Source organism: Oncorhynchus mykiss, chromosome 3 (genome assembly GCF_013265735.2).
Source record: "Oncorhynchus mykiss isolate Arlee chromosome 3, USDA_OmykA_1.1, whole genome shotgun sequence".
In the NCBI taxonomy this organism is placed as follows: Eukaryota; Metazoa; Chordata; class Actinopteri; order Salmoniformes; family Salmonidae; genus Oncorhynchus; species Oncorhynchus mykiss.
This window is the reverse complement of record NC_048567.1, coordinates 17858040-17875620: the sequence shown is the minus strand read 5'-3', so window position 1 is coordinate 17875620 and position 17581 is coordinate 17858040. Positions and strand designations below refer to the sequence as shown.

At 45.3% G+C, this 17581-nt stretch overlaps 1 protein-coding gene across 1 annotated transcript in view; it reads right to left on the bottom strand.

Moving 5' to 3' along the window:
- LOC110511937 (E3 ubiquitin-protein ligase znrf2) overlaps positions 1-17345 on the bottom strand; it is a 79155-nt gene extending 61810 nt beyond the window's left edge. The window contains exon 1 of the mRNA XM_021592615.2: positions 16310-17345. Coding sequence (XP_021448290.2) covers positions 16310-16721 — 412 coding nt within the window. The 5' untranslated portion in view covers positions 16722-17345. The remainder of the gene's footprint in view (positions 1-16309) is intronic.
- Positions 17346-17581: the final 236 nt, after the last annotated feature.

Below are 17581 nucleotides of genomic sequence, written 5' to 3'. Positions count from 1 at the left end.
TAAGAAGGAGAGAGAGAGAAAGTACGCTTTGGCAATGTGTACATTGTTACGTCATGCCAATATAGCAGGGGGGCAGAGAGAGAGAGACAGAGAAACAGGGAGGGACAGAGAGAGAATGATAGGGAGACAGAGAAACGGAGGGACAGAAAGAGAATGAGAGAGAAACAGAGACAGAGAAACAGGGAGGGACTGAGAGAGAGAACGAGAGACAAGGGCCTATGTCTAGTACTTCTGTCTGGGTAAATGATTTCCCCTGCCACACACAATATTTTGATATTGTTTCAATACTCGTGCAGCATGTTGGCCGTACGGTTAGAGAAGCAGAGTTAGTGGAGCGGAGCATGTTGAGGCACTGGAAGTGGGATGTGGTGGTGCTATGTCAGGGTGGTCTGCTCATGATCACCATTTCTTCCCCAACTCTTCACCCCAAATGGCACTCTAATTCCCTATATACTGTAGTTCACTTACTTTTAACAAAAGTAAAGACCAATTAACACCAGCGAGCGCTGACGAAGACCAGTGAGGGAAATGGGATTTACAGTCGTGGCAGAGCAGAGCTGTGTCCATCCTGCTGCCGTAAATAGGCCAAGAGGCAAGAAGTGTTATTTTGTGTAATTCTCTCTCTCCCTCTCACTTCTCATACTAACTGTATGTATGAAAATGTGGCTTATTAAGGACCACCTTATAGCTACTGCATTTGACAGTATCTGGTGTTTGGGGACTTGTACGAGCCCAGATTGAGTACGGTCTCTAACCATAAACAGGAAGAGAACTGGTATAGTTTCAGCAGACAGTCAGCAGCAGTATATCTCTACAGTTGTCCCCTGTAGGAGAGAGAGAGAGGATTACACAAAATGACACTTCCTGCCACTTAGCCTATTTACGGCAGCAGGATGGACAAAGCTCTGCTCTGTCACGACTGTAAATCACATTTCCCTCACTGGGCTTCGTCTGCGCTCGCTGGTGTGGGAACAGTGTCTGGGCTTTAGGCCCAGCAAGACAGTAAAGTTACTTTCAACATGCTGCAGAATGTTATTACTACATAGAGCCACATAAGCGACTTCCTCAGAAACATACAAACACACGTTGTGCCTTTCTCTAATATGAGTTTTGAGTGTACATTGAGTTGACCCCAGTCTCTCTCATGGGGAATATGTCGTCCGGAGTTGGCTGTATTCCCGCCAGTCTACTACTACTAGACTACTTTGAGTTGGCGTTTGTGAAGACAACATGCATAAACATGCTATGCAGTGTCTCAGGGACGTGAGTGACATCAGCCATCCTATGGTGCTAGACTGGAGGATCTTCCCTATCATGTGACTTCAGCTTAATAACTAACTCCATTTGTTGTGGAATCATAAATACCTTACACTCTGTCGTGCTCTGACTGGGCTCAGTATCGCAGCCTACCTTACCTGTCTGCACGTCCAGACATGCCTGTCTATGTGTGTGCGTGTGTTTGTGTGTGTGCCTGTGTATGTGTGTGTGTGTGTGTGTGTCAAGCGGACGAGGCGGTGGTGTAGTTCATCACACGATGAGGAGGAAGATTGACTATTGATTCCTGGATGGATGGTCTGGTGTGTCTACGTGGACTTCATACAGCAGCAGGCACACAGACAGTGCCAGAACGTGAGAGGGACATACTAAACGACCGCATGGACATATTATAGGCCTTCATCTGGGCAAGTTGAAATGGTCGCTCCGATGGCTCAGTGTTACAACATGGTGATAAATGGCCAGATTTATCAACAACACAGCAGCCATCTAAACAGCCCTAGTCCCTGTACTTTTCCAGAGTGGAAAAACACAGACACCAACAAACAGAGACACATCATCATTACACAAGACAAGTATCCAGCCCTGAATATAGCACACTACACACAAACACCAGAACACACTACACACAAACACCAGAACACACTGCCCTTTCCCACCTGGACAAAAGGAACACCTACGTGAGAATGCTAATCATTGACTACAGCTCAGCGTTCAACACCATAGTACCCTTAAACCTCATCACTAAGCTAAGGATCCTGGGACTAAACACCTCCCTCTGCAACTGGATCCTGGACTTCCTGATGGGCCTCCCCCAGGTGGTAAGGGTAGGTAGCAACACATCCACCACGCTGATCCTCAACACTGGAGCCCCTCAGGGGTGCGTGCTCAGTCCCCTCCTGTACTCCCTGTTCACCCACGACTGCGTGGCCAGGCACAACTCCACCACCATCATTAGTTTGCAGACAACACAACAGTGGTCTGATCACTGACAACGATGAGACAGCCTATAGGGAGGAGGTCAGAGACCTGGCCGGGTGGTGCCAGAATAACAACCTATCCCTCAACATAATAAAGACAAAGGACATGATTGTGGACTACAGGAAAAGGAGGACCCAACACGCCCCCATTGTCATTGACGGGGCTGTATTGGAGCAGGTTGAGAGCTTCAAGTTCATTGGTGTCCACATCACCAATAAACTAGAATGGTCCAAACACACCAAGACAGTCGTGAAGAGGGCACGGCAAAGCCTATTCTCCAAAAGTATTTGGCATGGGTCCACAGATCTTCAAAAGGTTCTACAGCTGCAACATTGAGAGCATCCTGACTGGATGCATCACTGCCTGGTACGGAAACTGCTCGGCCTCCGACCGCAAAGCACTACACAGGGTAGTGCGTACGGCCCAGTACATCACTGGGGCTAAGTCTCCTGCCATCCAGGACCTCTACACCAGGCTGTGTCAGACGAAGGCCCTAAAAATTGTCCTAGACCCCAGCCACCCCAGTCATTACCTGTTCTCTCTACTACCGCATGGCAAGCGATACCGGAGCGCCAAGTCTAGGACCAAAAGGTTCCTCAACAGCTTTTGCCCCCAAGCCATAAAACTCCTGAACATCAAATGGCTACCTGGACTATTTGCATTGTCTTGCTCCCCCCAAACACTATTTTATGCTGCTACTACTCTCTGTTTATCAATATATGCATAGTCACTTTAACTATACATCCATGCACATACTACCTCAATTAGCCCGACTAACCGGTGCCCCCACACATTGTCTACCCAAACTATCTGCATTGTGTCCCGCCACCCACCACCCGCCAACCCCTCTTTCACACTGCTGCTACTCTCTGTTTATCATATATGCATAGTCACTTTAACCTTACCTATATGTACATATAAGTGTTCATTGTTCATTCAGTATTGTTGTAATTGTCATGATTACAAATATATACATAAAAATCAGCAGATTAATCGGTATCAGCTTTTTTTTTTTTTGTTCTCCAATAATCGGTATCGGCATTGAAAAATCATAATCGGTCGACCTCTACTTGCTACTATATATAGCCTCGCAGCTGTTATTTTTCACTGTCTTTTTTTATTTATTTATTTTTGAATTTTTACCCCTTTTTCTCCAATTTCATGGTATCCAATTGTTTAGTAGCTACTATCTTGTCTCATCGCTACAACTCCCGTACGGGCTCGGGAGAGACGAAGGTTGAAATTCATGCGTCCTCCGATACACAACCCAACCAAGCCGCACTGCTTCTTAACACAGTGCGCATCCAACCCGGAAGCCAACCGCACCAATGTGTCGGAGGAAACACCGTGCACCTGGCAACCTTGGTTAGTGTGCACTGCGCCCGGCCCGCCACAGGAGTCGCTGGTGCGCGATGAGACAAGGATATCCCTACCGGCCAAGCCCTCCCTAACCAGGACGACGCTAGGCCAATTGTGCGTCGCCCCGGTTGCGACACAGCCTGGGCGCTTTTCACTGTCTTTTTACTGTTGTTTTATTTCTTTACTTATCTAATCACCTAATACCTATTTTTTACTTAAAAAGTGCACTGTTGGTTAGGGCCTGTAAGTAAGCATTTCACTGTAATTTCTACCTGTTGTATTCGGCGCACATGACAAAAGACTTTGATTAGATGAATTGTCTTACTCTCACAGGGGAAGAGGAGGAGGAACTGTCTTACTCTCACAGGGGAAGAGGAGGAGGAACTGTCTTACTCTCACAGGGGAAGAGGAGGAGGAACTGTCTTACTCTCACAGGGGAAGAGGAGGAGGAACTGTCTTACTCTCACAGGGGAAGAGGAGGAGGAACTGTCTTACTCTCACATGGGAAGAAGTACAAGATAGAAGAGAAACAACAGGGAAAATACAGATGTAATTCTCCTGTAACAGCAGAGCAGAGGAGAACTATGTTTTCTGCTTTTTGGTCAACCACCACTATTTCCCAACATAAATGTCAAAGGTCCCACTTCCTCTTCAGTGTAACTGTGTCTGTTATTGGGCAGGAGGACAGATCATATCCTAAATGTTACAAACAAACTCAGTCTACCCCATGACAGACAAAAGTCAGGAAACAGATGGATCTGAACAGCATACTGTAGGCAGTAGGCCTTTAACACCAGTACCCTCAGGAGAGTGCAGGGCAGTCTAGTAATAATCAGGTCAAGAACTGGAGACCCAGATTAAGATCCACCCCCTTTCGCAGTGAAAGTCAAACTGATCATCAGCTAAATGCTGGGTCTTATATTTCAGGGAATTTTATGTGATGAAGAAATAAAATCCTGCTTGAGCTATTAGATAGTCACTCAGTAAATATTCACTAACCGAGTAGAGCACAGACAGGCCATTTGAATGCAAATGTGTGGAACCATTAGAATATGGTTCACGTTGCTGCAAGTTGTGGGCGTTTCGCCACGGTGACTTGTCGAAAGCACTTAGATTTAATCCTTGATGGTAATTTTTGACAAAATGAAGACTGACCGCAACAGTTTGTGCGGTTTACGAATGGGAGGAAACTGCTTAGTATGAGAATAATACTCCAACAATAGATATCTAACCGAGAGAGCGTGTGGCTTTCTCTACTGGAATGTGGCTAAGATAAGATATTTCAGCATGGTTTGTCATAATCATCTTCAGGTCAAATCCTTTTTTACTGCTGCCGATTACTGGAAAGGAGCAGGAAGTTAAGTGAGAAGGTGATAACTAAATGCAGCGAGAGCAGTGAACACGTGGTGACACACATTCACTCGCCTACACACACACACACAAACATTTCCTCACTATCAGAGAGTACCATCAGACCATTGCACGTCTCGTCTCAGCCACTGTCGTTTGATTCTGTCCATGTTTGCAATTGGTGTCTGCGATTCTATGTGTGTGTATGTAGACTATGTACACATGCATGAATGTGTGCATCGGAAAGTATCGGAGCAGAAGCAATGGAAGCTGGTCAGCTCTGACTATGCTGTATAACAGTGTAGTGTAGAGTGTCTGTCCATTAAAGATGCGTTATAATTTTTTACAAATCATTTCAGCGAGTAGTTTTGAAAGTAGAGCTCACAAGCCAAAACGGGTCCCTGAAAATTGAGCACAATTGTGTCTAACGTCATCCATTTTGTATGATATGTCACATCCTGCAAAACGGGACGTACATTTTTGTTTGCAATTTGCATGATACGTTACGAATGTGTAACTGCTTCAGACATAAGCCTTACAACCAGACTGCCAAACAGCCATCCATCCAAGCCACTAACCCGTCCCTGCCCCATCCTAATCTGTTCTCATGTGTTCCCTGCCTGCCTCATAACCTGAGCTTGACAGTGGCACCTTCCATCCCTCCTGCCCTAATCTCTGCTCCCTGATCCCTTGCTCTGTCCTCTATCCTCCATCCTCTACCCTGGCCACCTGACCCCTTAAAGTGGAACTGAAAGCGTTTTACAACATGAAATCTTATTCAAATCTGTTCATATACACTCCCACCAAGCACTTTTCACACTTTCATAGAATGTTTGGGAATTACGTATAGTAAGGCAATTAATAGACATGGAGTAAATAAAACCTAATAAAAACGTGTCCGTCTTGTCCAGGACCGGACTCAACACAGACCCATGCACCATAGCCAATCAGAGCTACAGTAGGCCTATATGCCAATAATGATGCTCCCAACACCATGCTTCACAGAAGTCAGATTTAGCACCAGCATACAAACCACATACACCACAGTACCTCCCTCTCCCCACCCTTTCTCCTCCTCTCCTTTCTTCAAATACACCACAGTACCTCCCTCTCCCCACCCTTTCTCCTCCCTTTCCTCCTCTCCTCTAATACACCACAGTACCATTCGTCTCCTCCTATCCCTCCCACTCCAGACTGCTCCTCCTGCAAAACAAACCCACTAGCTGGTGGACTACCCTAATACTGTATGTCTAGTGGTGAGTGTACACACAATCATTCACCCGGAGGAGGGCGGGGTGTTCTGGTTGGTGCACCAGCACAATACCTGCTGACAGCAAACTGGAGACAACACACACACACTTCCTCCTGCCTGACACTCTTGTCCTGCTCCCTCTGTTCACAAGTGTGTGTGTTTATCTGGGCATGTGTGAGTGCATTTCCATGTGTGTTGACTCACAGCCAGTTGAGTGAGCAGCAGGTGCTGACGTTGACAGTTAACTGACTCTATGTGTGACTGACTCTACCTCCAGCCCTCCTCCTCTAGTCCCATGCCATCGGAGCAAGATGAGCCTCCACATCTAGTTCCCCAGAGACCACCAGACGTTCCTGTCATTAAGTGTGTCACTTGTAAAGACAAAACGGCATCTTTAAAGGTGGAATGACAGATCTTAAAAGGTGGAATGCCAGATCTTTAAAGGTGGAATGACAGATCTTTAAAGGTGGAATGACAGATCTTAAAAAGTGGAATGACAGTTTTACAGGTGCAGCCAGGACCATGTGAGTTAATGACAGGACAAACGAGACATGTTGCCACATTAACACACAGCCCTATCAATAGATGACACGGCTCAGATGACTGTCAGGCCTGGGGCGGAGAGGGGAGACCAGCTGTTGGCTAACAGACAAACAGACAGACAGACAGGTGGATGGATAGGCAGACAGACAAGACAAATGCAGACAGACACAAACAACCAGTGTCTAAACAGAACAACAGCCTGCGTTCATCACAGAGAGGAAACTTAAAGAGGCAGGTTAATAATTAGGCAGAGCCTTATGCATAGTCACATCCACACATTTACAATCTGTTGTTGGGATACACTAACCAGCGATATGGCATAATGGAGTGTCAGTGTGTGTGTGTGTGTGTGTGTGTGTATGTGTGTGTGTGGTGGGGAATTTCCATTTTAATGACAGAGTGGGTTGGGTTGTCTACAGGTGACTAAGGTGAGGCAGGGCTCGGTATAGATTAGCTGTCACGGTGGTCAATGATTGAGCGAGACCCACCTTGCTCTAACTGAGAAAAGAAGGGCAAGGTAGTTCCCTATGTCCCATCATCATGTCATCTATCACTCCCCCATATCACCCATTCTGTACTCCATACCCAACAGCCCATAGTGAATTCTGGGGCATCCTGTTAGTCTTTTACTCTATCCTCTCCTGATCACTTCTTTCATCAGTCTATCTATCAAGTTGAAGGAATCGCCTTTCTACCATCTATTTATCTCTCTATCTCTCCCTCTCTCTCCCCCTCTGTCTCTTCCTCTCTCTCCCCTCTCTCTCTCCCCTCTCTCTCTCCCTCTCTCTCTCCCCCCCTCTCTGTCTCTTCCTCTCTCTCTCTCTCTCTCTGTCTCTCCCTCTCTCTCTCCCCCTCTCTGTCTCTTCCTCTCTCTCTCTTCCCCTCCCTCCCTCCCTCTATCTTTCTCTCCCCCTCTCTGTCTCTCCCCCCTCTCCCGACTTTCACTTTGAGCTCTTGCCTCTACAAGTTGAGAGCAGAAGAATGTGCCAGTCTGAAGAGAATGAAGGAGAGCCATCACAAATTAATTAATGTATGCAGCCAAATGCACTGGGCGTCAGTCAGGCAGGCACAGAGACGGGCATGAAATATCAAGCGCACGCTGTGCTGGAGAGGAGAGACGAGGGGTGAGAGGAGGAGTTAACGGAGAGAGAGGCCTCTCAAGCATTTTTTTTATGCTAGTATAGCATACGGTAGTCCAACATGGGAATAACACAGGACAGTCATCAGGCAAAACAAGACAGTGACACTGTGTGTGTGTGTGTGTGTGTGTGTGTGTGTGTGTGTGTGTGTGTGTGTGTGTCACATGACAAGTGAGTGGTGAGAAAGGCATTACCCATGCTGCCATACTTTGATCCCTGTCACATGAGAGATTACATGACAAAAATAATTCCAGAAGAAGTGATTTGTTGTTCAGGGTCAGCCTGAGTCAATCTGGGAAGCAGTATTTTCACTGCTGATTTGACATAAAAGCCCTTATTATACCACTGTAGTTTCACATACACACATACACACAAACATAAGCACACACGCACACACACTCTCTCTTGACCAAGCCTTCCTCTGTAATCCAACCATGCCGGTTATAGGAGACAAATGCTGATATATTCAGTCCATAATTAATATGTTCACTCCCATCGGCAGCTCAACCGCAATTGATTTTTCAATCTGTTTACCATTAGTTCTGCACTGCTGCCATATCGTCAGATGTACTCCTCTCCTCCTCTCTCTCTCTCTCTCTCTCTCTCACACTTCTTTCTTTCACCCTTGATCACCCTTATTCTTCTCATTTTGACCGCTCATGGAATTTATTAATTTTATTACTTTGCTGTTTTTTAAGTCATGCCCCCCTCTGTCCTTGACATTTCCTAAATAAGTCTATATAACACACTGTCCCCTGACAGTTGGGCCTGCTCCACTCAGTCCTTGACTTTTCCTAAATAAGCCTATATAACTGACCGACTGTCTCCTGACCGACAGTTTGAAAGCGCATTGTCCAGCTGATAATCACGCGGATAATTGCCTTGAACCTAAACTATACCGAAACTAATTTCACACATATAACAACAAATTAAATTATTTAATTAAAGTATGATGGGGAGAAAGAGGGAGAGTGAGTGAGTTGATGAGCGAGGGAAAGCGAACGATCATAATTATGTAATCACCAATTGTGAACGAAGATCAGGGCAGGTCATTCTACTGTATTGATCCATTCTAAATATAATCTTCAGATGGTATGTACCCTATATCAGTCCACCGAACCAAAGCCGTCTTATCAGTCTACTCTGACCTACTTGGAGCAGGCTACACAGTGAGAGTGTGCGTAATTGTACGTGCTGAGCGGCTTTCAATATCTGGGAAAATATCCACATCCGCAGCAGTGTCGAAGAATGTGGTGATGAGGCTTGTGGAACCTTGCGTTGGCAAGGGGGGAAATGTCACCATGGACATTTTCTTCACCTCACTGTCATTGGCGAACAAGTTGCTTGCAAAAAAAACATTCGGCCGGCACCATGAACAAAGTGAGATGGGAGCTCCCTCTCTTTGTGCAAAATAAGTACAGCCGTTGTACTCCACAACGACAAGACACAACAAGAGGAAACCGGAGACTATTACGCACTACAACCAAACAAAGCATGTCAAAGTGTGTCAAGCAAGTGAAAGGTATGAATATTGAGTAATGTTAGGACAAGTGGATAACAGCTAAATGAAATCCAACTGATGCCATTGCGTGAAGACGCACACAAGCCCGAGCTGACTATGTTTGACTGCTGTCATACCGACACTATTCATTATAATGGCATTATTGCGTCTGTGCTGCGTTTCACTATTTAGGCTACTGATGTTTTCTTCATTTGACCGCACGTCTTGGTGTTTGGGGTATTGGTATTTGTTTTGTGGTAATAAAAATAAACTGTTACCGTGATCCCAACAAAGATGCATTCTGTTTCATAGTTGTAACAATCTCAATCCACAAAAAAAATTGATTTGAACACTTGAAAAAAATGTTGTTTTTTAAGTAGCCTGTAGTAACAAACTAATGCACATGGTATTGTGTTATTTGAAATCAAATAAAAATGTTATTCTAAAGTTACCCAAGGCCTTCATAAACAAAACTAAATTATTATTTTTGCTATAGCATATATGAACTGTATTAATTGCACTGCTAGAATTTTCCAGTCAGAATGAATGAATAATAAACATAAATACTTTATTTACATATCTATTCAGACCTTTTGATATGAGAAATTGAGCTCAGGTGCATTCTGTTTCCATTGATCATCCTTGAGATGTTCTACAACTTAATTGGAGTCCACCTGTGGTAAATTCAATTGATTTGACATGATTTGGAAAGACAACCACCTGTCTATATAAGGTCCCACAGTTGACAGTGCATGTCAGAGCAAACACCAAGCCAAGAGGTCGAAGGAATTGCCTGTAAAGCGCCAACACATGATTGTGTCGAGGCACAGATCGGTTGAGGGGTACCAACAAATTACTGCAGCATTGAAGGTCCCCAAGAACACAGTGGCCTCCATCAGTCTTAAATAGAAGAAGTTTGGAACCACCAAGACTCTTCTTAGAGCTGGCCGCCCGGCCAAACTGAGCAATCGGGGGAGAAGGGCCTTGGTCAGGGAGGTGACCAAGAACCTGATGGTCACGCTGACTGAGCACCAGAGTTCCTCTGTGGAGATCGGAGAACCTTCCAGAAGGACAACCATCGCTGCAGCACTCCACCAATCGGGCCTCTATGGTAGAGTGGCCAGACGGAAGCCACTGCTCAGTAAAAGGCACATTACATCCCGCTTGGAGTTTTTCAAAAGGCACCTAAATGACTCTGACCATGAGAAACAAGATTCTCTGGTCTGATAGAACCAAGATTGAAGTCTTTAGCCTGATTGCCAAGTGTCACGTCTTGAGGAAACCTGGCACCATCTCTACGGTGAAGCATGGTGGTGGCAGCATCATGCTGTGGGGATGTTTTTCAGCGGCAGGGACTGGGACACTAGTCAGGATCGAGGGAAAGATGAACGGAGCAAAGTACAGAGAGATCCTTGATGAAAACCTGCTCCAGAGCACTCAGAACTTCAGCCTGGGGTGAAGGTTCACCTTCCAACAGGACAACAACCCTAAGCACACAGACAAGCCAATGCAGGAGTGGCTTCAGGACAAGTCTCTGAATGTCCTTGAGTGGCCCAGCCAAAGCCCGGGCTTGAACCGATCAAACATCTCTAGAGAGACCTGAAAATAGCTGTGCAGCGACGCTCCACATCCATCCAGACAGAGCTTGAGAGGATCTGCAGAGAAGAATGGGAGAAACTTCCCAAATACAGGTGTGCCAAGTTTGTAGCGTCATACCCAAGAAGACTCGAGGCTGTTCTCGCTGCCAAATGTGCTTCAACAAAGTACTGAGTAAATGGTCATAATACTTATGTAAATGTCATATTTCTAAAAACCTGTTCATGCTTTGTCATTATGGGGTATTGTGTGTAGATTGATGAGGGAATTACTTTTTAAATCAAATTTAGAATAAGGCTGTAACATAATTTTATTTTATTTATTTTACCTTTATTTAACCAGGCAAGTCAGTTAAGAACAAATTCTTATTTTCAATGACGGCCTGGGAACAGTGGGTTAACTGCCTGTTCAGGGGCAGAACGACAGATTTGTACCTTGTCAGCTCGGGGGTTTGAACTCGCAACCTTCCGGTTACTGGTCCAACGCTCTAACCACTAGGCTACCCTGCCGTAAAATGTGGAAAAAGTCGAGGGGTCTGAATCATTTTCGAATGCACTGTATGTCACGCCACCACGGCCAGAAGAGAGGACAGAAGCTGAACTTTAGTAGGCCGTTAACTACTGATCATTACCAGGAGCTCCAAACTGAGAGGAGCGGGATCATGGATTGAGACGCTCCAGTTGTTCACTGAGTCAACAAATATGTAGCCTAACTTCTACAGCCTGTAGTTGTGTGCTCCGTCAAATGAGCTAAACTTCAAAATGAGAAGCTGTCAAAACTAGCTTTCTGGACCACCACTACTGACCAAAGCAAGACACAGACCACAAAGCTACTAGCACTTTAGACCAAGACAGCCCTAAACCCTTGCTGACCACCCCTCCTCTGGTTCATTATGGCCTCCAGCGTTCAATGCAGTTCAGGGATTTACATAACACAACCAGCCTAGACACCATCAGAAATCAGTTATGAGACGAAATGACAAATCAACATCCCAAATGGCTCCCTGTTACCATTTATTGTTATATTTTACCTTTATTTAACTAGGCAAGTCAGTTAAGAACAAAATCTTACTTTCAATGATGGCCTAGGAACAGTGGGTTAACTGCCTGTTCAGGGGCAGAATGACAGATTTGTACCTTGTCAGCTCGGGCATTTGAACTCTCAACCTTTCAGTTGCTAGTCCAACACTCTAAGCACTAGGCTAGCCTGCCACCCCATAAGGCTCTTGTCAAAAGTAGTGCACTACATAGCGAAAAGTGTGCCATTTTGGACTCAGAAAAATACATCTTATTGTAGATGGAAAATATTTTATAATTCTTTCTACTTCTATCACCAAGAAAATATGGATTCCCTGACACTTTTGTCTTGCCTTGGGGATATTCCATCACTGAGGAAGGAACAGGAACCTACAGTTTAATATTTCACCCAGGAGACAACTCTCTCTAATGCTCTCCTGTCCTTCCATCTGACTGGGCTTATAGCTGGGGGCCATTGGCAGCAGCCAGCCAATAGCGGTGGTATAGCACTATACCTTCAGTAGTGCAATCTTAATGAATACTCACAGGGAGACATTCTTCCTTCGTTTCAGCCTGTAAATCAAGCCAGCTCGGCTCCAGCTTTCAAACAAAACTTCTCCATGAAACTGCTACTCCATGAAACATCTATTTCAAGTTATTTACTATTAGCTGTCTATAACCACTGTCTGTCTCCCAGCAGTCAGTCATTCACCACACAAAGGAAGACTGTAGGTAGCGCCATGAGGATTCCCCTGAGTCGAGTTTCATTGGCAGGACACTAAAATTACAGCCTACTGAGTCTTCTGAAGCTTGTGTTCCCTCCCACCATTCATGTTATTTACTCAGACGTCACTGTGTTTTAAGGGGTAGAGAACAAATATATACATTGGGATTTCAATCTGATGAAATGGGAAGGAGATATTTCAAAGCAGACGTTTTGTTTCTGGGTGTCTGGGCTAGACGTTGGATCAGGTCGGACGGTTGACCCCTTTATTACAGCAGGTGTGTGGACCTGTTCATCTGCTCCAGGCCCCTCAATGTCTTAGTGGGGGCAGGAAAGGTGTGACTGATAAAATGATGTGATACATGACACCACCTGACACACTTTGTACTACAGGTTGTCCCTGACAACATAAACACAATACTACAACTAGCTAGTATTTTTTTTTAATTCACAAAAAAGACAAAATGGTATATTTCCTGTTCTTTCTCTGTTCCAGAATTAGGATCATCCTGCTTTCAGACAAACACATGTACAGTAATTGAGCGATTGTTTCAGACACAAACAGGTGGCTGAAAGGGAGAGTGTTGTGGACACACTTGTGTGTACTGGTCTTATTTCCGCCTAATGTGCCTTTTTAAGCTTCCCTCTTACTCAGTGGTCAAAACTGCCCCCAAGCATAGTCTCACAAGGTAAGTTGTGTTTATTTGATTTCTGAAAAGAGGTGGAAGCACATCTATTATTGCTCTAGGCAGCCATGTCATAGGTAAAGTAGGTGTATCTGTGGTGTAGAAGAGCCCATTCAAAGAAATGACCAGCAGCACTGCTCCCCTGGGTAAGTTAAAATGTGTGGTAAGGTTAAACAGAAGAGTTGCCAAGCAGCTTTCAGTGGGAAAAGCGCCTACTAACTGTATAAATAACAAAAGAAGTTACAGAACACCTGTACCCAAGACACACCTCACCTGGCTGCAAGATGCGGGGAATGAACAGGGTCAGGTTATTCTTTCATGATAATACTGTATTAACATGACCCTGACTCAGCCACTAAACTATTATTTCATTATCATTAGAGAGAGCGAGATGACGGGAGAGAGGGAGAGAGAGGGGAGGTGTGAGAGAGAAAGCAAGAGAATGAGCGAGAGCGAGCGAGTGAGAGAGAGAGAGACGTGCTCAAACAGCCATAGAGAAAGAGTCCAACACAGTAGACAGAAAGCTTGGTACACTGTGCCTATTTATCCCTTCCAAGGACAACAACATTCTCTCACTCACTACCACCAGTCAAAAGGGCAATAGAACCAAATATAAACACTCATAGCATTCATGGAACGATGCCTGAAATAAACATGGTTTACAAAACTGTGTCTTCAACTCATAAAACATGAAATACACATTGACATGAATAAATAAAATGCACTGTTGTTGAATCTCAAAAAGCAGAAGTAGATCCCAGCCAGTCAAAATAATGTCTATGTGTGTGTGTGTGTATGTATGTGTGTGTGTGCATGTGTATGTGTGTATGTGTCTGTGTGTAAAACCATATTCCCCCTCTGCTCTCAGATACACAGGAGTCTAAATTCTAACTGTGTTTACATCTGAGTGGATCTGATGTGGTTGAGGCTCACCCTGACATGACACGCCACGACCCGGGTGCAGGAAGACGGTCGAGAGCAGAGAACAGGCTGGCCTCTCAACACAGAACCCAAGAGCTGCCGGGGAAATTCCATCTGAGCAACCAACGACTCAACGACACGGCTGCTCTGTTTTCACCACAGGTGCTCCAGCTAATAACTTACACCAGACCATAATACGCAAGGCATATACTGTCTGTAGGCTATATTGTGTGAGAGTGAATAGCTGGCCTGTGGTGCATTAAGCTTATTAAGTGACATCAGGGACTCTGGAGGCTGGGTTGTCTATTCTATTGTGAGAGTGAACAGTGCAGCTGAGGTGAATACTTCTGTGAAGTCTGAACCTGGTTTTTTCCTATGAAACGATAGCAGGGGTTCTGCAGGCTGTGTATATTATGTGAGAGTGAACAGTGCAGCTGAGGTGAGTGGAGGACAAATCCAATTAGTTTTAATTTAATTGCAGCTTGAGATCAGGATGAGTGCATCAAAGAAGGCACAAGGGAGAGAGAAGCAGCGTCTGAACGAGCAGGGCTGCAGAATGTGGAGAGAAATTCAATGGGTTGAGTTGATGATTGAATGGCTCAATCAGTCGGTGCTCGATTGTTTAGGTCTACATTCTAATGGGAGAATACATGCCTCTTTGACCTGCATGGTCCATCACTGGTCAATTACACGTTCCAAAGATGGCCATGTAACCTTACAAACATCATGGTACGTCCCAACTGGCAACCTATTCCTATTGTCAAAAGTAGTGCACTATATAGGGAATAGGGTGGCTATCGAGATACATCCCGTGTTGGATTTGATTCATTACTTGAGGCATGTTAGACGAGGCATGTCGAAGCTTCCCTTTCTGAAAGTTAAAGAAGGAGAATCCAGCTAATGGATTTAGTGTCAGTGGCAAGTGAACATTCAGAGCCATGAGAATTGCTGAGCAAATATTCCCCAGACCCAGATAATCCATGTAATTTCTCCCTCTCTTTCTCTCTGTTTTATGATAATTCCCCTCAGAGATATGGAGAAAGCAGAGTGAAATGACTTCTCTCTAAAGTAATCTCTCTGTCTCTCTCTATCCAGCATGTCTGCATATTTAGCAGCTCACTGCAAAGTAACCACAATCTTTTGTGTGGTTTTCTGGACCTAATCTGTAAAATTCCTAGACCGAGCTAATCCTCCAACAGCATGTCGGGAAGAGAAAGGCAAACAAGACCTGCGGATACTGAGTTGACAGTCTGATCTGGACAAGGCGGTCTCACCTTAGACTGGACACAGACAGTAGCCTCCTTTAGGAGGCGGGATTCTCATATCACTGACTAGCTTGCTCAACAACTACAGTAGTAGGCTGTAACTGATTTTTAACCAACTATTATACCTTTGCTTCTTCAAGCAGATGTCAATGTCACTCTGTTAGCTACATGCTGGTGAGAGTTAGTCTAGTCTGTCTCCCCGACAACTATATGTCATGTGGGATGATCATTGACGGGGATGTATCGTACTGAAGTGGACATGATGTGGGTTGTGGTTGCAGAGATCAGATGAATGCTCTCCATCGTTCCAAAAAAGGCTGTTTGGTATCACATTCACTGCTGATAATGAACACTCCTTACTATGGTGTGCACTGTAAAAGTAAATGATGGTGATGAGGAGGAGGAGGAAGAGGATGAGGCGGGGGTTATTGAATCGTAGCCTATCCATTCTGACTGTAAACTATGATCATCTAAAATGTTACAACACTATTGTTACACAGTTAAAACTACAAACATGTCATCAAGGTGCAAGTAGCTGTAAAACTGAGGTTAGAACACATTTGGTCCACACTGGTGAGTAACAGGTGTAAAACACATTGACAGAGAAGGTGACATTTCCGTGAATAAAACTGAGATTCAACACTACACAGGCACAAGTTGCTAGCTGCATGTTGCTACCTTATTGTCAGCCAGTCTCTTACCTCCAAAAAGGTGAGGCGAAAGGTGTGCTGGTAATGATCCAATCAACAACCGGGGACCCCCTTGCCCCCAGCTGGACCTGTCCCTCTCTGCCTCCTCCGGGGTGCTGCTGCCAGACTCCTGTGAGCTGTAGGCTCCACTGCTGTTGGGGATGTTGATGCCTGACTGGGGTCTTGGCCCTGACCCTGCAGAACTGCCTCCCACGGACCTCGTCCTGGGGCCAATATGTTGACTGGAGGTCGCTGTGGTTCCCGAGGCCCCGTGAGCCGACTGGCCGTACGAGTGATAGCTCATTGCCATGGCTGCAGTCCTACCGTTCCCATTGCTGGTAGTAGAGGTGCTAGAAGGTAGATCCGAGCCCGAGTAAGCCCTGGTCCGTCCGTTAGCGGCTGGGCTGCTCTGTTTAGCCCCCATGTCGGTCGCTGGTGCCAACACACGTCCACAGATTTACCCTGAATTATTAAAGGGCTCGTGCAGCACGGCGGCGGTCAGTGAGTGTACCACATTTAAAACGCAAAGCGACACGTACACGACCACCCAGTCCAGGACAGTGATTACAATTTCAATAAATAAAAGTAACTGACAGCGATACAAAACGGAGGGTTGGAAAGCTGTCTTTATGGTGCGCTAAAAACAAAGTAAATACGCATGACATTAAAACTTTGCGAAGAGTTCACAACATGTCACGACCATAATCCAGAATAAGTAGTTGTTGCCATTTTGCAGTTCGAATCTTTCCTCGTCCCGTTTTTTTTTTTTTGGATTAATATGCTTTGGCTGTTGATGTCTGAATAATGACTGTCCGCCATACGCCCTCTCTACGAAAGTGAAGAGCCACGCTCCCCACGCTTCCTTGTTAGCCGACCGCAGGCAGTCACAGTGAAAGTATTATAATGTAGGAGGAAGTGATAGAGGGAAGGGGATGACAGAAACAGCAGAGCAGAAACGACAATAGCCGGGACGGGGCTACGTGCGCACAGCACTGAGCACTGACTTGGTTGCGGAGTGAGTCGAGTTTGGAGGCGGATCTTCTGTCTTTGTGCGTCAGGTTACGTCAGCACCAGCAGTGCACAAGCCAAGCGACATCAATAACAAGAGCAAACCTCACTCAGTAGTGGCAAGTCTGGGCAATAGGATCAAGGACGGTGGGAAAGGACTGAGGCCACTTTCAGTACCTGTTAAATGATATGCATTTGTTGCTGGAAACGAGCGACAAATACAACGAAGGGAAACTCAGTTATGGTTCTAGCCCCTCTTACAGAGCATAATAAACC